General features: G+C 32.2%; 1 protein-coding gene across 1 annotated transcript; it reads left to right on the top strand.

Moving 5' to 3' along the window:
- The first annotated feature begins 12,305 nt into the window (after positions 1–12,305).
- LOC112773072 (thioredoxin-like protein CXXS1) lies at positions 12,306–13,603 on the top strand. Its single transcript, XM_025818109.2, has 3 exons — positions 12,306–12,702; positions 12,859–12,981; positions 13,260–13,603. The coding sequence occupies exons 1-3, from the start codon at positions 12,601–12,603 to the stop codon at positions 13,407–13,409; spliced, it is 375 nt and encodes a 124-aa protein (XP_025673894.1). The 5' UTR covers positions 12,306–12,600; the 3' UTR covers positions 13,410–13,603.
- Positions 13,604–27,639: the final 14,036 nt, after the last annotated feature.

The raw sequence follows: 27,639 nt of genomic DNA, 5'->3' as shown, positions 1-27,639 counted from the left end.
ATGACCACCGGAAAAGGATATCGTTTATTAAGGATGTTTTGGTAATTTTAGTCCTTGGGTTTTTCATTTTTTTTGGTCTTGTATGTTTTTTATTGTTTTTGGAAATCTATGTTTTTCACTTTTATTTTGTTTGCTTTCTGCATGTATGGGCTGAGCCTAATTCTTTTGGGCCAGAGGGTGGTATTTGTTTATTTATTGGTATTCCGCGGGAAATAAAAAAAGAAGGGTGGCATTTAAGTATGTATAACATTGAAAATGATATAAATGTGTTTTCAATAGTTAAATTGTAAAATGACATAAATGTGTTTGCAATGGTTAAAATGAATATAATATAGTAAAATGTGTCAAAGCAACTATTACTCATATGAAATTTTGAAAAGTTGAAAATGTTTTAATATTTTATCATATTATTTTATTTTGATGTATAATATAACTTTAAAAATTATGTAATTATTAATCATTAAATTATATATCTATTGATGGTTGAATTTTTTAAATACGATAACCATAACTTGATTATCAATCAATATAACATAATAACTCAATAGTTAAATTGATAAAATTTTAATACATACAAATTTATTTAACGATATAAAAATGAATAAAACTTGTAAGTTATAACGAACGAATTGTTCATTTGACCATAATATAAGATATTAATCATAAAACTAGAATATAATTTTAGATTTGTCTAAATATACACTATTCAATGACCCTTAAAAAATGACTTTTTATAATAAGTAGAGATGACAAATGGTTAAAATTTACCAAATCAACCTTTTTAACTCTCAAAAAAGTAAATTAGGTTTGAAAATTGAGACTATCAAATAAATAATAGACAAATTCTCTCATGTCTTTAATTTTGGTGCCAAAATTGTCGAAGTTGTTTTTTATAATAAGTTTAAATATTAAAAAATTGTTTACTTTTATATTTTATAATTTAAATATTAATTTTTATCTTTTTTTTAATAAGTTAGACAAATATATATAAGTACCATAGCATACACCTAAACAATATTGGTCAAATTGATTCTGCTTGACTCGTGTACTTTAGCAGATGAAACTAACTGACATTCGCCAATTTTTTGTATAAAAACAAAGAGAGTTAACTTTAAGTTAATTTTTTATGGATTTATAAATTTTAACTATTATTTTTTATTGTTAATTTGATTATGAAATTATAAATTTTATTTTTCATTTTAATTAACACGATAGCAATATTTTTTTAATTTTTTGAAAGTAAAAAAAATATTTATAGCTAATTAACCTACGCCCGTCAATAAATGAAACCGAATAAAATATTTTATATCATATTTTTTAGTTGTTCACGATATCTTTCAATTTAATAGGTTAAAAATTAATTCATTATGAATTTAAACTCTATTTAAAAATTTATCATTAGTCAATAAATTTTTATATGTACAATCTAACACTTATTTAAATAGATGAATAAACTGATCACTCGACTAATCCAAATTAGTTTAGACCACATTTTTAACTGAACAAACACTTGTCCATTTATTGACAACTTTAATGGGCCGGAGCAGCCCCATTTCCCACAGGGATTAAAGTGGGGTATTTTTCTTTTCACGTTTTTAATTTGATTATAGTGGGGTATTTCTCACACGGATTAAAGTGAAGGTGACAATTAAAAATAACTTGTCAATTTCATTTTCTTTTCTTCATTTTTTATTTTTAGAAAAATTTTCTAATTTCATTGTTTATGCTTCAGAGAAAAATAAACCTAAAAAGAAAATATTTCTCCCAATTTAAAGAATTTTTTTTCTGAAAAAAAAATGAAAATCAAACACACAATCTCAAATTTAAATAAAACATGAAAAATTTAATCATTAAATTATAAAGTATAAATTCAACTACTTTAAATAATTTAAATTATTTAGTTAAAAATTTTTTAATTAAATAATCTAAAACTTAATTTATTAAGCTTAAATTTCTCTAACAGTCAAATAAAATTAGAATGAATCCAAAAATTAAGTACCATTGTGGTCTGGAGATACTAACTATAAAAAATTTAAAATTCATAATTGGCCAACTAACATGACAATAGACTTGAGAACTGTCGGAAAAATTAAGATTTAATAAGAACCTGTCTAATAGCGAAAACACTAAAAATAATTTTCTCACAACCTGTGCGATTAAATAGGTAATACCAAAGATGCTCCAAGCAGCAAATATAATGACAGAAATTAAATAATCAAATACCAGAATTTTATCGTGGAATCCCTCCCCCCTCCCCTAAAAGAGGGACAAAAAACCCACGGGACCTAATCTAGTAAAATCTTCTACTATTAGAATAATGGGTACACAAACAGTCTTCCTAATGACACTAGGACATCTTAATAATCAACAAAATATATCATCAAAACTGATGGAATCAACATAAACCCTCCACAAAGTGGGTATCTCAAATCAGACAAAAGAGAAGGCAATACAACTAGCAAGTTACATCCTAATGTTCATCTCTACGTGAGGCATGTGACCTATGTTAGGTCCATAAAATACCACCGCTTTTGGTGTTCTATGATTCACCTCCGAATAATGAGTAGGTAGTTCGATCCTTTTTATTCTTCTCTTCATAGTAAACTTACGGGGGGGTGCGGACCAATAGGTCGAATTACTATATAAAGAAGAGTTGTAAACTATCTTCCTTCTTGTTCGAGTAGGAAGATATCGCTTCTCGTTTCTTCTCTTCGATAAGAATAGGGATTTGAAATGATAAAAATTCTTCTTCATTCTGTTGTGCGCAGCGAAAGAACTTCCTAAGCATACTTTTTTGAATCCAAACTTCTTTGTGCTTTCTAAGTATTCTTCTTGCATAGAATAACGCAACTGTTGTTGCAAAAATCGGGATTTTAGTAGCAGGCGGCATCCCCGCTTAGTTTTGAGTAGGCGGAACCATTCTGTTTTGGTTCTTCTCCACATTCTTACCCGGTGACCCAGGAATTTGCCTATAATTTTTTCTACTGATATTTCGATATAGAAAGATCTCCTTATTTCTTCACCGCAGATTTTCGCGTCATTTTCTTGAAAAGATATTAGATTGCCGTGGGAAACTTTCAAACGAGTAATGCTTCCCATTCGATTATTCACACAAACCCTTCGATGACTTATCGGCTGCCTTGCTTGAGGAATAGTTTCACAAAAATGGAGACGAACCGGAATAACGTCCGATCTTGTTTCTGGATTGAGTAGAAAAGGGATATATGAAGTTCGTTCTGTTCCTCTGTGCATCTCTGTGATGGGTAAATCCCATGAATAAGGGGCAACTTTCGTGTAGTTTGTGATTGGATGTAACTGTTAAGATTTTCTCTTGGATAAATCTTTCTCTTAATAGATCTCTTCTTGTTCCTCAATCTTCGGAGAATGCGGCGTTGCATTATTGTAAGTTCTCTCTTCCGAACATTTCCTGAAAGTAGACGACAAGTTTTAAATCTTAATGCAGACATATCTCCGTTGAATCAGTCTGATTCGCCACATCGCGTATAACGGGAGTCGAACCCAATTCTGCCAAAACCCCCGCAAAAGCAAGAAGGAAACTACCTATCATTTTTCTCTCTTTCTTTGACCTAGCACACTGAACACATACCCCATCTAGAAGAAAGTAAAAGTGACTACATCTTCTTCGGACCCTGACGTGAACGACAGCTTTCATTGAGTCTAAGTTTGATGATCGAACATTCTTTCGATTGCATGTGTTAAGCAAAGCACGCACAATTGAACAAAAGATAGAAGATCAAACTCCTCAATAGTCAGATAGGATCGTAGGCGTACGGTGACCGGCTTCGCGAGACCTTATTGGTCTACTCAAGGCGTTGCTCTATTGGGCGCAGCTTTCTTGATCTAGCTTTCTGACTAACTGAATAGGCTCTTTTCAATTCTTTCTTCTCTTATGATATTTCGGTCACATTACTTCAAGAAGTGTCCTTAATCTTATATACGATACCACCCACTTCCTCCCTTTCTTCCTACACCAGGAATAACATACTAAAATTTCATAAGAAATGGAGCAAGTTTACGAGTTCAATCGGAGCATAGTGTAACTGCCTTTTTTTCCCATTTTTCTCGAAGCTCTCAATTTCTTTCTTTGCTTTCTTTCAAAATTGAAGAAGCCTCTCTCTCTCTCTCTCTCTCTATCTCTCTCTCTCTGCTTTTAGCCACTTATTTATTTATTTATTTTGTTTTGTTTTTAACTGTGGGCCTCACTTAGTTGGGGACCCACCAACAAATCTCTTCCTCACCAACTCAAGTGGGGATAGGCTGCTCCACAAAATCCGCCTTGTCTTTGCAGGAATCAAACTTCACTGCAGGTAAACTCTTAGTCATCATATCTGAACCATTATCATCAGTATAAATCTTCTCAAGTTCATATGACTTCATCTCAAGTGCTTGACGTATCCAATGATACCTCAACTCTATGTGATTCGATCTGGAATGAAACGTCAGATTCTTGCTGAGATGGATAGCACTTTGACTGTCACAAAATAACACAAACTTCTCTTGATTGATGCCTAACTCTTGTAGAAAATTTTTCATCCACAAGAGTTCCTTAGAAGCTTCAACAATAGCAATGTATTCTGCCTCTGTAGTAGACAAAGCAACACACTTCTAAAGTCGAGATTGCCACGACACAGCTCCCCCTGCAAAAGTCATTATATAACCAGAAGTAGACTTTCTTGAATCAAGATCCCTAGCCATATCCGCATCTGTGTAACCATCTAAAACAGGTTGGCCACTCCCAAAGTATAAACAAACTCTGGAAGTACCATTAAGGTATCTGAGAATCCACTTCACTGCTTCTCAGTGTTCCTTGCCAGGATTAGAGAGAAACCGACTAACAACTCCAACGACATGAGTAATATCTGGCCTGGTGCAAACTATAGCATACATCAAATTGCCAACTCTAGATGCATATGGAATCTTCTTTATTTCTGCTTTGTCTTTCTCACTTGTAGGGCATTGCCGCGAACACAGTTTGAAATGACTAGCAAGTGGAGTACTAACAGATTTAGAATTACTCATGCTAAACCTCTCTAAAAGCTTCTCAATATACTTCTGCTGCGACAACCACAGTTTCCTACTCTTCCTGTCACGAGTGATACTCATGCCAAGAAATTTTTTTGCAGGACCCAAATCCTTCATAGCAAAGGATCTGTTCAAGTCTTTCATAAGACTTTCAATCTTCTTAGTGTCATGACCAACAATCAACATGTCATCAACATAAAGCAAAAAAAATTATAAAATCACCATCAGAGAATTTTTTATCATACACATAATGATCAGAAGAAGTCTTACTATACTCATGACCTTCCATGAAGGAATCAAACTTTGTGTACCACTACCTTGACACTTGCTTCAACCCATATAAGCTCTTCTTCAACTTGCATACAAGGTGCTCCTTTCGTTTAACCTTGAAACTCTCTGGTTGCTCTATATAAATTTTTTTATTTATGTCACTATAAAGGAATGCAGTCTTCACATCAATTTGCTCAACCTCTAAATTTAAGTTAGCCGCCAATCCAAGCACAACTCGAATAGAGACATCTTCACAATTGGAGAGAAAATCTCTTCAAAATCAATACCTTTCTTTTGCTCATCAGACATAGCTTCCTGATAGCTTTCTGACTCCCCAGTCTCAGTGTTCATCACATACTCATGAGGAGAGTATTTTTGAGAAGGATGACGCTCTCTATTAGATCTTCTCAATTCAAGCTCAACTGGTGGTTCAGGTGGAACTTCAACATTTGGTGGAACTTCTGCATCTGGCACCTCAGGTTGAGGTGTAGGTTCATCATGCAAATCATCACCATCATTATCAACTTGTACATCTCCCCCATCAATAGGAGGTCTAGTGGAAGGACCAGGTTCATCATCAGCAGAACGTCTAACAGTTATTGTTGATTTATCTGTCTTCTCAAGGTCTTCAATAGTTTGGTCTTCAAGAAAAATCACATCTCGGCTTCTAATTATCTTTTTACTCACTAGATCCCATAATCTGTAACCAAAGTCTTCGTGACCATAACCCATGAAGATACACTACTTTGACTTTCCATCAAGTTTGGACCTTTCATCTCTTGGAATGTGAACAAAAGTCCTACAGCCGAACACTCGCAAATGACTATAGGAGACATCTTTTCCTTTCCAAAATTTCTCTGGAACATCACCATTTAGTGGAACTGAAGGAGAAAGATTGATCAAATCTACTGCAGTCCTCATTGCTTCACCCCAAAAGGATTTAGGCAACTTTGCATGAGAGAGCATACACCTGACTCTATCATTGATAGTGCGATTTATTCTCTCTGCAACTCCATTATGTTGAGGAGTCTTAGGAACCGTCTTCTCAAGCTTGATCCCATGTCCTTTACAATACTCTTCAAACGGACCCCTGTATTCACCAACATTATCTACTCGAACACATTTCAATTTTCTTTCTGTTTCTTTTTCAACACTTGCATGAAATTGTTTGAAGATACCGAGCACCTGATCTTTAGATTTCAAAATAAAAGCCCATATTTTTCGAGAATAATCATCAATAAAAGTAACAAAGTATGATGCACCACCTAGTGTCTTAGCATCCATAGTGCAAACATCAGTGTGAACTAAATCTAGAACATGTAATCTCCTATGAGGTCCGGAACTATGAAATGATACTCTAGCATGCTTTCCAACAAAACAATAAGTACAAGTATTTAAAGTTGTACCTTTCACTGGAAATGAGTGCTTCTTGACTAAGACGCTTAGTCCTTTCTCGCTCAAGTGACCAAGACGTATATACCACAAATCAGAAGAGGAATCATCAGCTACATTCACCTCTTTTTGCACAACTTTGCTTGCAACCAGTAGAGAGTAGTGAGACTATTATCTTCTTTAGCAACAATGAGAGCTCCTTTGGTAATCTTATATTTTTCACTACCAAAGGAAATGCAATACCCCTCTTGATCTAATGCCTTCACTAAAATAAGATTGAACCGCATATCTGGCGCATGCCTAACATTCTTCAATTGCAACTTGCATCCCATGTTAGTTTCATGCCACATATCATCCATACCAATGATATTACACATTCCTTTATCTCCCAATTTGATCTTGCTAAAATTTCCAACAGTATAGAAAGTGAAAAATTCACACCTCGGAGTGACATGACATGAGGCACCGGAGTCCATAATCCAAGTGGAATCATCATAGACAAGATTCACATAATTTTCATCATATGTGATAAGAACATCTTCATAAACAATAGCAGTAGTTTCTTTATCACTATCTTTACCTTTGTCTTCGTTTCTTTCCCTTGATTGTTCTCTTTTCAAGAACCTACAATACCTCTTGATATGCCCCGACTTGCCACAATGGTGACAAATGAACTCCTTTCTTAGCTTGTACTTTCCTCTTGACTTGCTTCGACTCTCTGACTTGTCAGAATTGTGAGGTTTTCTAATTTAACTTCTCTCCCGTGACTCTGAAACAAGTGCTTCTGACTGGGAGGAGGCATTAATCAAATCTTGTTCTCTTCTTTTGCCTTCTTCATTCAACATACTCTCTTTAACCATTGCTAATGTCAACTTTTCTTTTGGAGCTGAGTTAGTCAATGTCACAACTAGAATTTTCCAACTATCAGGCAAAGAGCTCAACAATAACAAAGCTTGCAACTCATCATTCAAAGTAATTTCATTATTTGTCAGTTGATTCACCATCTCCTGAAAAGTGCTCAAGTACTCCGGCATTGATTTACCTTCAATATACTTCATATTGACAAGATTCCTAATCAAGAATGCTTTGTTTTGCACATTCTTTCTCTTATATAGCTCCTTCAATTTTTTCAACATCTTCTCGGCATTCGTTTCGGTGTCAACATGTGGATACACGCTAAGATCAAGACATTGCCTAATCAAAGTAACTGTCTTTCGATTCATCTTCTTCCATTCAGCATCAGATTTAGTACCTTTAGATTTATCCCCTCCACAGGATCATACAAGTCCTTGCTATATAACATATCTTCCATGAGGGTCTTCCAAATCGAATAATTTTGGGAATTCAATTTGACCATATTTGGCCCATGAATATTTTCTCCATTTAATTAGCACAGAGATAAACAACCAAAGCTCTAGATACTACTTTGTTGGAAAAATTGAGGTTCAACAAGAACTTGTTTAACGGCGGAAGTACCAAAAATAATTCTTTTACAACCTGTGCGATTAAATAGGTAATACCAAAGATACTCCAAGCAGTAAATATAATGACAGAAATTAAATAATCAAACACCAGAATTTTATCATGAAAAACCCCTCAAAAAAGGGACAAAAAACTCATAGGACCTAGTCTAGTAAAATCTTCCACTATCAGAATAATGGGTACACAAACAGTATTCCTAGTGGCACTAGGGCATCTCAACAATCAACAAAATACATCATCAAAACTGATAGAATCAACATAAACCCTCCACAAAGTGTGTATTTCAAATTAAACAAAAGAGAAGGCAATACAATTAGCAAGTTATATCCTAATATTCATCTCTACACCAGAAATAACATACTAAAATTTCATAAGAAATGGAGCAAGTTTACCAGTTCAATCGGAGCACATTGTAATTGTCATTTTCCCCATTTTTCTCTTCTCCTTCGTCGAAGCTCCCTGTTTCTTTCTTTGCTTTCTTTCAAAATTGAAGAAGCCCCTCACTCTCGCTCTCTCGTGGCTTTTAGCCATTTATTTATTTATTTTGTTTTGTTTTTAACTGTGGGCCTCATTTAGTTGGAGACCCACCAACAAGAACTAGACTATACACATGTAAATTTTGGCAACTGAGTGGTACAACTCTAACTTATTTATATCTAATTGAGTTTTACTATATAGTTGAAGTAGTGTGGTAGAAATCTAAATTATGTTGTTGATGTTTTGATTAATTACTTGTGACTTCATTACTTATGCCTGTAAATTTTGTGATAACTTGCTTATTTAGTATAATAATATATTTATTACATTATTTCTATTTTATTTGATCCGAAATAAAAATTTTCTGTGTTCATATTTGTGCTGCATTGGCAAGGGTAGGCAAGCATCCTAAACATTTTTTCTATAAGTGGTTGACAATAGATACATATAATGACACATATACATTCTATATCAACCCTCTTTCTGACCAGGCATTATGGGAAAAATTCCTTTACAATAGACCACAGACATCCGAGTTTAAGAAGATGTCAGGAACACCAAAAAAATGAAGAAAGGATGTGATGAAGCTATGAGAGGTAAGAAGCAGAAGACTGACAAGCTGAATAGGATATATAAAGAGGATTCTTGTTGCCACTGTGGTGGTAAGGGTCATGAAAAAAGAAACTACTCGAAGAAGAAAGTTGAAGATGTGGCTACATCTGTTGCCTCTGATAAAGTTATTACAAGTACTAATAATAAACTAATCTCAACTAATGCAAATGAACTCCAAAATGAAAGTAATGCAACTGAGATTGAGTTTATTATGAGCCAACCTAATGTGTGAGAAAATGAAAACACTCAACAGGTATTAATGTAATGTTTATTAAAGTTGTTTTGTATCTTTTTTTGTATCTCATTAGACATTTTTCTATAACTGTGAATAGGTTGGATCATAAGCTGTGCAGCTCAAGGCAAGGTCAACAAAACTTTCCTTTATAGAAAATAGTTTGTTAATGCACACCCTAAACCACTAACCACTGCAACAGCGTTAATTACTCCACCAGCTATCACTACTCTAGTGTCAAGTACTCTATCACCTATTGCTCTAGTTTAAGTACTCCATCACCAACAACTGGCACTATTGATCCAATGATTGGTGCATCTGCAACTACAGCATCAAAGCTAAGAAACTTCTTACGATTTGTTTCAATCCCATGATTGAAATCACCAAGAAAGTTCAAGAAGTGAACTTATGCGAAAAAAGATTTTTTTTTATTGATGAAATTGTGATATTTTGGTTTTATCGATTGTCTATTTAGTTACTGACTTATGTAATAGAAAATGTCTTAGTTGTTATTTTAAATATTCTAGATGTGTGACATGTTGTTTTATGGTATTTTAAATATGCTTTAAATGGTATAAATGTTATCAATGGATATTTGGTTTTATTACTATTACTTAGCTTCATTTTCCTTCATATTTAAATTACAAGATACAAACAAGAATGACAAAATAGAATAATTTCAACTTCTATTCATTTGTTCATAGGTACAACCATCACATTTGGTTCAATCTATTACACAATATCCATATGTTATTTCACCACTTTTATACTACACACACAGCTAATAAGATTACAATAACAAACATAATAACCAACAACAAACAAAATGCCAATTTTAGAGCTCTAACTTCATATTCCAAACTTTCAATTTTTCAGAAAAATTTCATTCTTCATTTCTCTTTTTCAAATTTGGGATCTGCTCTACTAGTAACTTTTTCTTCCTCCTGAACTTTATCAGCCCAAATAAAAATACCACACCAACTATTTCCAACTCTCTGCAAATACATTACATAGCTATGGAGAAGAAATATTACATATTAAAATAGCAATGACACCAGCTTCGTAAATTAACAAAAGGCACTTACATTGTAGTTTGGACAACCATAAAACGACCTCCCTAAATTCGTATATGTTCCTGACAATTTGAGAACAGATTCAGCTACCATATCGACATCTCTCTGGAAGTCGTTCGCGACTATTTTTGGTGCTTCTCCTCCCACAGCTTCTTGCAAAGCCTCGGTTGCTGGAGCTACAAACAATGTTGTTGCCGCCACCCATCATCACCCTTTCCAACGGTGGAGGAGAAGAAAGAGAATGGCTTGTAATGGTGTATGATACTTTCTACTCAAATTAGGATTAGGGTTATAAAACCATAATATGGACTAAATTGAGTTACAAACTTACAATTGTCATGTCATATAGCCGTTGGACGTCCAACGTGGCTTTTCTCCATACATGTCATCACCTCGATCACGAATCTTCGTCAGAATATTTCGCAGGGACGACTGCGAATCACTTTTGTTAAGTCTAGGGACAAAATTGGAGTCATAGTACGTTTAGAAACGATTTAGAGGCTCGATTATAAGTTTAGAGACCACTTTAAGTATTAACTCGACAAATTTATTTAACAATATAAAAACAAATAAAACTTACAAGTTACAACTAATGAATTGCCCATTCAGCTATGATATAAGATATTAATCATAAAATTAGAATATATTTTTGAATTTATCTAAATATACACTATTCAATGACTCCACAAAATAAAATAATTCTTTATAACAAACAAAAATAGCAAATGGTTAAAATTTACCGAATCAACCTGTTTAACTCTCAGAAAAGTAAATTGGGTTTAAAGATTGAGACTATCAAATAAAAAATATTGGTCAAATCTATTTTGCTTGACTCGTGGGCATTGAAAGATGAAACTCACAGACATTTGCTAATTTTTTTTTATATATAAAAACAAAAAATTCAAGTATTTCTTATATTTTTAAGTCAATTTTTTTATGGAATTATAAATTTTATCTATTATTTTTTATTGTTAATTTAATTATGAAATTATAAATTTTATTTTTCATTTTAATTAACACAATAACAATATTTTTTAATTTTTGAAGGTGAAAAAAAATAAATTTATAGCAAATTAGCCTACGCGCGTCAAAAAACGAAACCCAGTAAAATATTTAGACACATTTTTTAACTGAACAAGCCACTTGTTCCATTTATTGACGGGCTTCAGGGATTAAAGTGGGGTATTTTTTTAATACCAAAAAAAAAAGTGGGGTGTTTTTCTTTTCACATTCTTAATTTCATATCAGTGAGTGAAGATGAAAACTGGAAATGAATTGTGACCATTTTCTTCTTTTTTTTTCTATTTTTAGAAAAAAAAATAATTTTGTTATTTATGCTTCAGAGAAAAAAACCTTAAAAAAATATTTCTCCCAATTTAAGGGGTTTTTTCTGAAAAAAAAAATCAAACACACAATCTCAAATTCAAATGAGACATAAAAATTCAATCATTAAACTATAAAGTATAAACTCAACTACTTTGAATAATTGAAATTATTTAGTTGAAATTTTTTAATTAAATAATCTAAAACATAATTTATTAAGCTTAAATTTCTATAACAGTCCAATAAAATAAATTTGAGAATGAATGAATGATAGATGTAGATAACTTTTTCATCCAAAACCAGACATAATTTAGATAAAAAGGGCAACCATATAATAATATCTTTATTAAAGGCATGTACCACATGGCCATTAGATTTTCTAACTCATCAATTCCAGCTAGATTATTTTCCTTTTTTATTTTTTATTCATTGGACTTCAACTAATTCAGTTCAAACTTATTAATTATTAATTATTATGGATGAAAACTCTTTCCAAGCAGATTAGGATTGTCTATCCCTATGTATCCAATCCAATTACTTATTTCTTAATCTGAATATATAAGCCCAATCAACAATCAATAATTTATAAAAATGAAAACAAACATTTAATTTCTTTCGCCAAAAGATTTAATTTTTTTATTTTTTTTCACTTTATATATAGACCCTTTTGAAGGAAGCAATAGCAAGCAGGAAGAAATGGAGGGACAAAAGAAGCTCAAAAAGTCCAAGGTTGTCAAGATAGAATCTCAAGAATCATGGCAACACCACATCTCTCATGCTAACAACAAAGGTTACCCTGTAAGTAGTGTTCCTCAATTTGCCTTCTTGGATTTCATTATTTAATAATCAAGCTTAGCTTGCTTAATTATTACAAAAAATGAAATTGGGTAATAAGGAACCAGATAGATAGCTTTGTTCTAAACTAAACATATATAAACTATGTTGTCTTTTCAGGTTGTAGTTCACTTCTCTGCTTTTTGGTGCATAACCTCTACACTCATGAATCCTTTGTTTGAAGAACTTGCCTCCACTTATCAAGATGCCATGTTTCTCAATTTGGATGTGGATGAGTTTAAGGTTATTTTGTTTAATTTTCCCTCACAAAACTCCACTTTTTATAATTGAGTTTGTAATTAATTAGTATAGTAAGTAATTACTACTAATGTAATATTTTTTTTCCGTACATGGCTTATAAGGAAAAGAATGCTACACATGATTTTCTGAGTGAACTTAATTTAAAGTCTACCCATTAAATTAAAGCCCCTTTAATTTTATTTTATTTTATTTTTTTTGGTTTCTTCTCTTTAATTTTGAATGCGATGTGCATTAATAACTACCTGTGGCTCTCTAACCAGGAAATTGCGTCCAAGTTTGAAATCAAAGCCATGCCCACATTTGTGCTGCTGAATGGAGGAACTGCAGTTGATAAAATTGTAGGTGCAAATCCTGATGAGATTAAGACAAGGGTGGATCATTTTATTCATTCAGCTCCTTCCCATAAATAATGCCATTTATTTTGAATTTTGAACCATAATATATATATAGAGTAAAGTATTATTTTTGTCCTCAATGTTTGGGGTAAGTTTTATGTGTGTTCATAATGTTTAAATCGTCTCATTTGTATCCCTAAAGTTTATAAAAATAATTCAATGTTATTCTGTCGTTAATTATACTAATAAATCAGATTGTATTTTTCAAATATTCTCACTTGAATGTATTCATTCTTAATTAGGTCTCAATTGGATGTGTTCAGTTTTAATATTGTACCCATTATATTTGTTTAGGTTCAATTATGTCTCTAGAAAATGGAATTATGTAAATGTTGCAGGAATTAGTTTCAATTTTTGATTACCTATTTTTCGGAGTGGATCATCGGTTCTATCCCAAATATTTGTATTCTAACTTCAAGTTTGAGATTTTCAAAACTCAAACTAAAGCTCAAGATGTGTAATTGATGACAGGATAATATTAAATCACTTTTATAAACGTTAGAAATATAAATAAGACGATTTAAACGTTAGGGATACAAACAAAATTTATGCCAAACATTAAACACAAAAAGGATATTTACTATATATATATATATATAATATATTTCCCCCTATTATTGTGTAGTTTGGAACCATTTCATGAATATTTATATAGCGGGTGTGGGCATTTGGCCATGTCATACTGTGACATTGTACAAATGGTTATTCTCTTGTATTGTTAAATTTCTTTCTAATTTTCTCATCAAACGCAATGCTAGAGAGAGGTAGATAAAGAGTTATAAATTAACAAAAATGTTTAGAAATCAATTAAAAATAAACTTAAATTAGTAAAAATTATTTTATTTTATATTTTTTAATTATTAATGAAAAAATAAATAATATTAAATGTAATAAGTATGTAATTAAATGTAATAAGTAAATAATTGTAGATATTATATATATATATATATATATATAAAGTTAAATAAAATAATTTTCAATTATTATCTCTTTAATATTATTGTATATTAAATGATTATTGCACATAAAATTATTTTTTACGGTCAATTTAACAAAGTCAACCCTAAATGAAATACAGAATACTAAATTATTAGATAACAATATAAAATATTTTATATTATAAGTACATTAAAATTATAAACTCAAAAAATAATAGTATCTTACATATTTTAATAAATTGGTTTGGGAAAAAACTCTGAAGCTTTAGGTAGCAAGTAGCAATTAGCATATTCTTTTCTCCTTAAATATTGTTTCTAAACTAATCACTCCAACCATGCCAACTGGTTGGATCTTCATAGACCAAGTCAATTATTTCATGTTTGAAGTTTAAACCATATTCACACACCTAGGTAAATAATAATTGATTTAAAAAATCTTCCGAATAATAAGTAGTACAAAAATTGACTAATAAATTTATTTAATTTGCTCCATGTGCGAAACATGGGAATGAAAAGTGGTTGAAAAATCCAGTAGTTGATCTTTCTATCATAATTGAAGGCTTTCATATTTGAAACATGACCGTACCACTCAATAATCAACTTGTTGCATTTCCCAATATATATCAGATCATTATAAAATCCCAACCAAGATGTTGTCTCACAACCATACTAGATATGACCACATGGAAAGTAGTACAGTAACATGCTTTCATTTCATTATTTTACATACGAATTGATGTTTAAATCTGAATCAATGACTCATTATTAGCTAGAACGACGCATATCTCTCTCTCTCTCTCTCTTTTAACTGATTTTGAGTAGTTTAAAATTTTAAATATAGAAAAATTAAATAAAAAAGAAAAGGCATGCATACTCACTATTTTTGATGCGCAACTAATTTCTTTTTTTTTTTCTTGGAGAGAGTTTTCGAGGATTTTTTTTAAATAAAATAAAAAATAATTAATTTTTCAAACGATTTTTATATTTTATTTTTCAGAATATAAACTTTTTTTTGTATTAAAGGCAAGTTTGTTGCACTCCAGACGAATTTTAGGTTGTGTTCGACAGAGTATATATGTTACTTGATAAGAAAACTTCCACTCATCTTAACTTATTATGCAGCTTATGTATATAAGTATGGCTCTCATACCTGCACAATTGGTGTGACTAAATTATACAAATTAGTTAGTTAGAATAGTTTAGTTACTCTTCACTAGTATATATAAGGGATTCTACCCCCACTTGTACAGTTTGAGATCTTTCATTGTAATTGAGTATTTCATCAATTCCATTTCTTCTCCCAATTCTCTTTCTCTGTTTTGTACTCTCAGTGCTTCACCAACCACACTTTAACATGGTGCGTTGAACGTGGAACTCGCTGAGTGCACCTGAGATTGGGATCGAAGGAAGAACTCAATGTTTCAGGCTTAAACATCACAAACGGAAGCTCTGAAAATGCAAAGCGTATAGTGAATGGATCCAGTTCGTGACATTGCGGGAGCGAATCCACAAGCGCGATCGCCATTAGAGAACCTTGATCCGCATGGATTTTCTACATTCTTGAGTCAGCTTTCTGCTATTCATGCTCACGTCAGTTGGAATAGTAGAGGATTCAATCAAGATCCTTCGAATCACTTCTTCTTGCATCCGTCTGAAAATCCAGGTATCGCTATTACAAATGTCATTTTTAATGGAAAGAATTATGGAGATTGGAGTAGATCTGGTACTACCAGGGGGATAAATTTTCCGTAGCCGAATTATAGGAAGAGCTGTATACTCTCAAACAAGGAGATATGAATGTGACTGGATATTTCACTGAATTGAAGAAAATGTGAGAGAAATAGACAGCTTCAGAACAATTCCTTAATGTAATTGAGGAAGAGATTGCAATTGTGGATTAGGCGTTGTAAGAAATTTTAGAATAGAAGATCAAGTAACATGATTTCTTAGAGGACCGAATGAACAATATGCTGAAGCAAAGTCTCAGGTCATGCTCATGGATTTGCTTCCGAGTCTGAATACTGTTTTCTCACTTCTCACACAACAAGAAAGGCAATTCCAGAGCCTTGATTTTACCTCAGATAATAAACTCATTGCAGCAGCTCAATCTGCCACTCTCTTAAACACTGTAGAAGATTCACACGACAGAGAAAGAGAGAGGGGCATAAGAGGCAGGAATCAAGTTTTTGGAAGAGGTCAAGGAGGATAAGGCAAGATGCAATGTTCTCATTGTGGTAAGTCCAGATATACCATCAACACATGCTATAAAAAGCATGGATATCCACCACATATGCAGCAGAGGCACAACACTGTGATCATGAACATCAGTGCATCAGATTCTGAGGGAAGAAATGAAAATCTCATATTTCTTTACAATGGAGAGAGTAGTGGGTCACAAATCTTTGATTTCACACCAAAACAAAATAAGCTTTGCTAGCACTTCTCAACAAAGAAGATCAGAAACCAAATCATAGTGCTGAATCACACACTCTATAGCCTTTACCAACACCTCATCCAGGTAGTTTGGTACATGTCATGCATTTTAGATCAAGCATACTTGCGTTAAACGTTTCAGATAAAAAATATGCACCTTGGGTGGTGGACACAAGGGCTACAGACCATGTGTTATACTCACTCAATGATTTTCAGTCATATCATGAAGTAGTTTCAATTCTTGTCAAATTGCCTAACGGTGCACTAGCTATTAGCAAAATTGCTCGAACTATTTTTTTCAAAGAACTTATACCTTGTTGATGCATTGTATATACCCTCTTTCAATTTTAAGCTAATTTCTGTTTCCAAGGCCACATTTCATTTGCATTGCCACATGAACTTTGATGACAAATTGTGTAAGATTCAGGATATTAACTCGGAGAAGGTGATTGGCACAGCTAAGGCATATGAAGGACTTTATGCACTGAATGCTGAAGCGGTGAGACCTGAATTTGCACAAGCAGCAAGCTTCATGAGTTTACCTAAACCTAAAATAAAGGGAATAAATCTCTGGCACTTTTGGTTAGGACACTTGTCTTTAGATAGATTGAATATTATGAAATCTGATTTTTCTTTCATTGACTGTAGTAATAAAATTGCACCTTATGACACATGCCATTTTGAGAAACAAAGAAAACTGAGCTTTTCAAATAGCACTACTATTTTGGAAAATTTATTTGATCTTCTTCACATTGACATATGGGGACCTCTTTCAATTCCATCCATTAACAGGCACAAATATGTTTTAACCATTGTTGATGATAAATCACGATTTACATGGACTCATTTAATGAAAACAAAAGCAGAAGCAAGCAAACTAGTTCAGAATTTTATTCAATTTGCAAAAGTGTAGTTTGGCAGCCAAGTAAAAGTCATTAGAACAGACAATGGACCCGAATTTTTAATGCCTTAGTTTTAAGCAGAAAATAGAATCCTTCACTAAACATCATGTGTTGAAACCCCTCAACAAAATGGTATATTGTTGAGCAGAAATATTAACACTTGTTGGCTATCACTCGTAGCTTGATTTTTCAGTCTGATATACCCAAATATTTTTGGAACTATGCTCTTTTGCATGTAGTTTACATCATCAATCGAATCCCAAGTACCTTCTTGCAAAACAAGTCTCCATTTTAGCTTCTTTACCAAACATTTTCTAATCTTTCAAATTTAAAAATCTTTGGATGTCTAGCCTATGCTTGCACTATAATAGCTGGAAGACATAAGCTAGACCCAAGGGCTCGAAAATCCATATTTCTAGGATTTAGGGAGGGTGTTAAAGGATTCGTGTTGATGGATTTAAAGACAAGACAGATTTTCATTTCAAGAAATGTGCATTTTTATGAAGACCATTTTCCCTTTCACACACAAACAACCTTAAACACATTTTCACAAAATTATGCATTAGTGGGTTACAACCCACATTATCACCCTTTTTCTTATGACTTATTTTCACATACCTTACCTCATACATAGTTAACACCTTCACACACCACATAAACACTACCAGAAACATGGGCGTTACCAACGGGAAGATACCCACGAATGAAAAACCGTGATAAATTTATATGATCGTGGTAATCACTTGCAATCTCTTGTATCTCCATGGCAAAATTTTGTGGAATTTTTGGACGGTTTTATTTGTTCGTGGCTAATTTGAGATGAGTTCTCTCAATTACCACAGATCTAATGATCACCGTGACGAATTCGAACAATTTTCACTTCAAAATTTTGCGCTTAATTTGGTGTTTTTCTCCATCCCTCTCAAAATATTTTTATACAGTTTATACTTTTTTCCAATTTTAAACTCTAATCTAAGGTAAATTCGATTTATCAAGGTACAGGCTTTTCTAATTCCCCAATTGTTAGTTTTTTTTTTTCCTTAATTCTTTCGAGTGCTGCCACTGAAAAATTAATAAAGTTTGCTAATAGTTTGATTTTAGATGTGGTTAATGATGTGCAATTTTTTCATTTGCTATGATTCTTATACTCTGCCATATCTCCGAATCTTGTTTTTTTTTACTTACTACTACTTCTGCGCTGATTTGGTTAATTTGTCCTTCTTAATTTAACAGTAATTTTTTAGTGTGGTTATGTTGTTCATTTCTTTACAAAAATCAGATTGTAATGTAATCAAAGAGACTAATTCATATATATACAATTTTACTATTTATGTTTTTTAGTTGTCAAATTTTTTTATTCGTACTCTTTCTGGCCAAATGCAGTTTCAGTGTCCAATTCCACATTATGTATTAATTTAGAGACTTTAGTGATGGAATAAAATGAATTGAAAATAAATGTTAAAATTATAAAAAAAGTACCAAAGGAGTACAAAAAAGTACATATTTATCTTTAACAAAATAACTCTAGCTAATTCTAGAAAATAAAAAAATACTAACTATGATTGATTGGAATAATAACTAATTTAATTACTCACTATTAATTTACACAATATTAATGAACAAAGTCCTAACTCTTAAAATTCAGAACATTAGTTTTAATAGAAAAATAAAATAAGATTAATTTTATGGAAGTTCATTTTTTAACTATGTACGAAATTTATATTCTTTTTCAATCCAAAGGTATCAAATTCTTAAATTTTAAGTTTATTTATTTCAATTTTTACTGATGTCTTTTTTTTAAATCCAACAAGTCAAAATTCTAAATTTTAATTAGTATATAAAATTTTTGAAATATAGTTTAAAGTTATAAAATTTCGCTCATAGTGCTGCACACCTTGTGAATTCGTTAAATCTAAACTCTTCATTTATTATATTTTATTTGAATAGTGTGGATTTAAAAAGGTAACCTGTTAATCAGGTTAATTATTTTTTTACAAGTTTTAGATTTTTTTTGTAAGTCTCAGATATTGAGCTAAAGTTCAAAATAAAAAATAGTATATAAATATTAAAAATAATATGTCTGTACAAAAAAAGTTATTAGACTTTAGAATTAAAATAAATAATACATAAAAAATAAGTTGAAAATTCATGTACTAAATCTAGAAAAAAAGATATATTAAAATCTTAAAAAAAATAATATTAAATATATATTATGTATATAATATTAAAATTTAAATAAATTTTGTTTTGTGTGAAATAAAATTATAATATTAAATATAAACACAATGATAAAAAATTTTGTTTTATATATTACGTATATAATATTAAAATTTAAATAAATTTTATTTTATGTGAAAAATTATAATATTAAATATAAACACAATGATAAAAAAATTTGTGTTATATATATATATATATATATATATATATATATATAATTTTATTTTGTGAGAAACAAAATTAAAACATTAAATATGAACAGAATGATAAAAGATTTTGTATTATATTAATTTAATTAAAAAATATATATATACAACATAAAAAGCAAACAAACATATAATAATTTTATTTTGTGCGAAATAAAAATTCACATAATTTTTTATTAACAATTTTTTTATTGAAATATATTATTTTACTATATTTATAATATATTATTTGAGATAATTATATTATTTTGTATTAAGAATATTATTAAAAATATATTTTAGTTTTTCTTAAAATAATACTTTCTTTTCTTTGGTTCAAATACTATGGCAATAAGAAAATTTTACGTATCTGCGTCTACTCAATAAATATTATATTCATTTATTTCTATATTGTATGTAAAATAAGTAATTAATATTTAAAAAAGTTAATAAAAAAGAAGTATTTTTTTTATCAACTCTTAGGTGAATATAGAGACTATGTCATTTAAACTATAGTTTGTTGGCAAAGAAAGACATACTCTTAATTATATATTAAATAGAATAATTATTTATTAGGCTCATTCTTATACAAATAAAAATTTTTCTTAGTTTTATATCTGTAATATTTTATACCAATTAGCTTCAAAATTTAATTATTTTTTGAATAAATTAATAAAAAATAATACAAATAATTGTTTAAATATAATTGTATTTTAATTTTTCATTCTATTACGTACACGTCGAGGATAATTTGAAATAAAAGATAATGGATTTGTTGTAACTGTCATGTATTTTGTGCTTGACTGCGTCTGAGAATCATAATGCCTTCATAGAGACCGGTTCTTCTACAGAATCAGTTTTACGTTTGGAGTTAGCCAACCAGCAGCGGCGACAGAAAGCATCTTCCTTTTCTATGGCAGCAATTTTTCTGACTTTGAAGGTCCATTTATGGTAGAGGTGGAATGGGGTGGGTTCAAGAGCGTCAAAATCTGTGGCTAGACAGAAATGGAAGCACCTGCTAGCAAAACAGTGAAAATGACATCACATCAACAATAACAGAGTACGGGAGGAATTCAATCAAATTTTTCTGAATACTTTTGTAGTGTAAAGATAGTCCTGTGTTAAACGAGCGAATTACTTTTGTTCAGCCCATGACAAAAAAAAAATTAATAACAATAATAAATAAATTTAATTTACCTAATCACTTTTGATAGTAGATTAACTTTTAAAGAGTGCTGCACTCCCTACTTTGCCTAGAGTGCACTAGCTTTCGCCATAAAATTTACAATTTAATATTTTTTATTAAAGTTAAATTTTACTCTAAATTAAAAATAAGAGTTACTTCACTAAACAAAATTCAAATTAACATCTATAATAAGATAAATGAAATTTTTAGCGGCAATGTTAAATGCAATTTTTATTTAGTAGTCCACTTACCTAGTTTTCAGGATAACTCCCTCCCACTTTTCTTTTTCCCCAAATCCCTATTTGTTAGCTCTTGCAATTGATTCAAATTTGATAACATGCAACCAACCCTTTTCGCTAATAACATTTTCTTCGATTTCTCCAAATCTGTAATTTTTTAGTTTCTACACTCAGATCAAGCCAACTAACCTTCAAAGCAAATCCGTTTCGCTCAATCCGTTCCTATTTAGGTTCCTATTTGTGGAAGAGCAAGGGACCACAATTTGCAGTTCGAGTGCCATCAGTTCGAGTCGCCAAAGAAGCAAGTAAAATCAATCCGATTCTACCGGCAAACCCGAATCGCGAAGCAGACTTGAAGGAACCCTAAATTGCTCCATTGCACCTCGTCACTCTCTCTGGAGGTAGTGCTCTAAATCTTACCTCTCTAAAACACTATCTGGTCGATTTAAGTTTTCTCTTCTTATTATTGGTGGAGATGAGTGCCTTGGCTTGGATTTGCATATTTTATTTATCCTTTTAGTGGTATAGAAAATGAACCACTGGTATAAAGTATAATTTAAATGTATAAATATAATTAGCTATTTAGTAGTATGTACTAATGTGATTAATTCCTAATTAACCTTAGTTCTTTTTTATATGCTGAAATTCTTAAAATCAATATTATTTTAGTAATGCCCATAGCCATAGCAAGGTAGCAAACAAAAGTTATTGTTTACATTTCTTGGCATTTCTTGTGTTTCTTACTTTTGAATCTGACTTTATGCATTTAGTTCTGTATATTCTAAACCACTTCAGAAGAAGAAATTCTACCATTTAGATCACTATGGTAGCATCCATTCTTCAAACATGTAATTTTCTATATACTCAACTTTTTTAAGAGCCTAATCTTTGTGAATATTTCTTTTTGCATGAGTGTTATTTTGTGATCATAATAATGTTAGTTAGTGTAGTTCAAACTATCTCCATAAGAGAGGTTTTAGTTCGATGTATGAGAGAGAAGGAAGCTCCAAGAATGGTAAAAAGCAGTTTATGTGTTTACAGGGCATATTGATCAATAAAAATGAGGTGGAAGTAAAAAAACTTCTTAAAAAATGTAAGGATACTTTATTTGATTTGCTTCTTTCAACCTTTCTTTCATTATAGCACTAGACAGTAGTTGAGACTATTTGTTGACGATGATTCTTTCTATTATTAAAGCGTAGTTGTTGTTGTGTGATTCAAATTTGTTGTGTGATTCAAATTTGAAATTATTTAACAGAACAAGAAGAGAGAATTCATAATTGAAGTGGAGGCTATAGGTCATGTTAGACATAAATATCTTATGTGCCTACTTGGAGGGAGTTAACAAGTACTTATTTTTAGCAAAGCAAATCATTTTTAGTGTTTGTTTCAATGTTCAAGCTACTAATGGATGAATATGTGAATAATGGTAACTTAGTAATAGATGCATGTTGCCATGGAACAAGGGACACTTACCCGAAAGGTTCGCATGCTCGATAGTTACCTGGCAAGTTCAACTTTCTACTTTAAAATATTGACCTTGGTAATTGCTAACACATTTCTATTTTTACTTTTAAATTCTCTGTCTCTAAATAGTTTTGATTGCATTCCGATATCTTACTTACTTACATGAAGCAATTGAATTGAAAGTTGTTTAACAGAATATAAGTCTAGCAATATATATATATATATATATATATATATATATATATATATATATATATATATATATAAATTTATCTTTTATGATTAGCCACGAACAAAATTGTGGCCAAAAAGCCCAGCCTGCCAATATTAGCCACGGAAAAAATTGTGGCAAAATTATATTTATTGGTTACATTGTTATCATTTAGCCACGGTTTGGAGTGTGGCTAAAGTAGTGAAAACAGTGGCTATTCAAATATCTCCACGGGTCACAAAACCGTGGCTAACAGACCAAAAACCATGGCTAACTGAAAATGCGTCGCCCTTGTTAGCCACGGATACCCATTTGTTGCTAACGCTTCATCGCCATGGTTTTTCTTGATTTTAGCCACGGTTTTTCCCATGGCTAATCACTGTGTTTCTGGCAGTGAAAATGAATATTTAAATTCACAAATTAATTCTTCACATACTAATGAAAGTGCTGAGGCAACCTCTACTTCCTTTCATCATGATCCTGAACCTGTTGTGCAAAGAAGGTCCATAAGAATCAGGAGTCGCCCTTCATATCTTCAAGACTATCAGTGCCTAAATGTCACTTCCAATCTTGGCCATTTCACACAGTCTCAGTGTAAGTATCCCCTATCAAAATTTCTGTCATATGACAAACTTTCACCATCACATAGAGTATTTTCGATTGCATTGTCCACAAACACTGAACCCAAGCACTATGAAGAGGCAATCTCTCAATCTTGTTGGCAAAAGGCTATCCAATCTGAACTTGATTCTTTAAATGAAAGCAAAACCTGGAAGCTCACTACTCTACCAGTCGGTAAGAAGGTCATAGGGTGCAGGTGGGTTTTTAAGGTCAAATACAACCCTGATGGTAGTGTTGAGAGACATAAAGCACGCCTAGTGGCAAAGGGATATACTCAAGTCCCTGGCATTGACTATCGAGACACCTTCAGTCCGGTTCTCAAGCTAACAAGTCTTCGCATTGTTCTTGCTTTGGCAGCAACTAATAACTGGTTTTTGAAACAAATAGATGTGAACACCGCATTCCTTCATGGAAACCTAGATAACAAATTCTATGTGACACCTCCACCAGGGCTCTGTGTTGATAAGGGTCAAGTTTGCAAATTGAAAAAGTCATTGTATGGCCTGAAGCAAGCTAGCAGGCAGTGGAACAATAAACTCAAGTCAGTCCTGATTGAACTTGGATACAAACAATGCCGATCCAATTACAGCTTATTCACCAAGCATTCCAATCATGGTTTCACAGCAATCTTGGTCTATGTGGATGAGCTAATGTTGGCTGGAAATGATATGAGTGAAATTAACAACATCAAAAGAGTGCTGGATGATCGGTTTCGCATAAAGGTGGGGACCTAAAATTTTTCCTTGGATTTGAGGTGGCAAACAAGGGAATTGCACAATATCAAAGAAAATATGTAGTTGATATGCTCACAGATTTTGGGTTTATTGATTGCAAGCCAATCTCCACCCCATGGATTACAATGCCAAGTTGGGACATGATAGTGGCACATTACTCCAGATGCTACAGGATGTCGCAAATTAGTTGGGAAGCTGCTATACTTGACAAATACTCGTCCAGACATTAGTTTTGCAATAAGTAGACTTAGTCAGTTTCTTGACAAGCCTACCAACATTCATCTTCATGCAGCTCATAGGATTTTGAGGTACCTAAAGTCTACTCCAGCACAGGGCCTCTTCTTCCCTACCTCCTCTGACCTGTGCATCATTGGCTTCTCAGATTTGGACTGGGCTACGTGTCCGGATACCAGGCGTTCTACTTCAGCCTACTGTTTCTATCTTGGCTCATTTTTTATTTCTTGGAAGAGCAAAAAGCAATGTACTGTTTCATATAGTTCATCAGAAGTCGAGTATCGTGCATTGGCTACAGCAACCAAGGAAGCTATTTGGTTGGGGTATCTCATGAAGGATCTGGGAACGCCACTGACGAAGCCGATTAGGATTTTCTGTGATAGTCAACCGGCCATTCATATCGTTTCGAATCCTGTGTTCCATGAAAGGACCAAGCATATTGAAGTCGATTGCCATGTGGTTAGAGATAAGTTCATGGAGGGATACATCTATTTGTTGCCGATTTCTACCACTGATCAATTTGTTGACCTACTCACTAAGCCTCTGCCTCCAGCAACCTTCTCCACCTTTCATCGCAAGTTAGGATTGTTGGACATCTATACTCCCAACTTGAGGGAGGGTGTTACTTTATAAGAAAACTACCACTCACCTTAACTTACTATGCAGCTTATGTAGATAAGTATGGCTCTCATGCCTGCACAATTGGTATGACTAAATTATACAGATTAGTTAGTTAGAATAGTTTAGCTACTCTTCACTGGTATATAAGGGACTCTACCCCCCACTTGTACAGTTTGAGATCTTTCACTGTAATTGAGTATTTCATCAATTCCATTTCTTCTCCTAATTCTCTTTCTCTATTTTGTGCTCTCAGTGCTTCACCAACCACACTTCAACAATATAAACGTGGGGCCATTCTCATTTGTCGTTTTCCTTCCAAATCACTCCTCCAAATTCACTTTGTTCCTCATTCGCTTGTGATAGTCAGATTCTTTTGTACGAAATTTTCTATCTTTCGACATTCGTGAAGTTCGTTATCGACGACATCGTCAGTTTCAGGTTAGTAAATAATATGTTAGTTAGAGTTACTATTTTAAGATTAGTTAGAGTTACTATTTACATGTTAGTTAAAGTTACTGTTTAGTGGTTGCATGTTAGTTAGAGTTACAGATTTACTGTTTACATGTTAGTTAGAATTACTGTTTACTCTTTACATGTTAGTTAGAGTTACTATCTAAATGTTATTTAGAGTTACTGTGCATTGTTTACATATTCGTTAGAGTATATAACATGTTAGCTAGGTTTTTTATGTTATTGTTTTCAAGTACAATTGCTGTTTATTGTTTATAACATGTTAATTAGTATAAGTTATTAGTCAATTCTTAGTTAGTTTAGTCATAATAGTGAGTTTAAGTTGTGAACTAGAAGGTAATTATTGGAACAATTAGTTAGGTTAGGTTAGATTAGAAAGAAACATGATTAGTAAAATTTAAGGTTCAGTTAGTTATTGATTAGAGTTGTTTAGGGTGCTAGTTGACGGCCTCATGTAGTTGGGTTAAAATTAGTAAGTTTATAAACTGATTAAGAAGTAAGATAGACAATTAGTAAGGTTAAATATGTTTTTTAAGAATTTAGTTAATGTGATAGAAACTGAGTTCAGCATATGTTATTTTATTTTACTAGAGTTTGGTTAGATGGAGTAGCAGTTATTAGGCTACGATGATACGCTTTACATATTGGATCAGGCTGAGCACATTACTGGCAGACTTGATCGAGTGGTATACTTTTATCAGTGGTGTTTATTTTATTGTAATTAATAAACAGTGAATTTGTTATTTTATGTGTTCACTGTCTTTTTTTTTTGGTAGGCGCCTCGCATCTTGCGCACCAGACGGAATTTGATGAGACGGCCATCGGAGTAAATTAAGCTATATCTCAGACGCGGCAGGTTTGAGTATGTAGCGTATATAGTTGAGTTCGAGCACGACTGGCCATTAGTCTCAACGTTGATAGAGAGATGGAGGCATGAGTCCCACATGTTTCATCTACCATGTAGGGAGATGACTATCACCCTTCAGGACGTGGCCTATTAGCTAGGACTCAAGATCGACGGTAATCCTATTAGTGGATGCATAGGTGGTTGGGAGCAGCACCATCAGGGACGGTCCGTTGAAAACTTCTACCAGCAGCTACTAGGTGTTGTTCCTGGCCTAGATGACAGACAGTCACAGACCAAGTAGACTGTGAAGCTAATATAGTTCCACAACACGGTATTGGTGCAGATTTTTTAACCCACAAACTAACCGGCAAGTGCACCGGGTCGTACCAAGTAATACCTTACGTGAGTAAGGGTCGATCCCACGAGGATTGATGGATTAAGCAACAATAGTATTTGATAGGCTTAGTTAGACAAACAGAAAATAATGTTTGGGAGTTCAAAAGACATTAAATAATATTAAAAATATTAAAGACAGACAGATAAATAAATTGGGAATAAAATATGGAGAAAACAGTTAAGGTTTCAGAGTTATCTATTTTTCCGGATTAACTTTTCTTACTAACTATTTTAATTATGTAGGATTTAATTTATGGCAAACTATATGTGACTAGACCCTAATTTCTTAAACCTTTCTAGTCTCCTCTAAAATTCATTAACTGCCAATTTCATGGTCAATTAATTCCAATTAGAAGCTACATAATCAAATTCCAGTTTATATGCCACAAAAATTCTAACTACCAAAAAATAAAAGGATTATATGTCATGTATCCCGTTAAATCTAGATAATTAAAATTTAGGAGAAATTATTTTCAAGCTGTGATTCAAGTAAAGAGTTTTTCCAAGTTTTACAGGAACTCAAATAGAAAGAGGGTCATA

The sequence above is a fragment of the Arachis hypogaea genome, chromosome 18 (assembly GCF_003086295.3).
Source record: "Arachis hypogaea cultivar Tifrunner chromosome 18, arahy.Tifrunner.gnm2.J5K5, whole genome shotgun sequence".
NCBI lineage: Eukaryota > Viridiplantae > Streptophyta > Magnoliopsida > Fabales > Fabaceae > Arachis > Arachis hypogaea.
The sequence above is the reverse complement of the archived record's forward strand: the minus strand, read 5'-3'. Positions and strand labels throughout refer to the sequence as shown.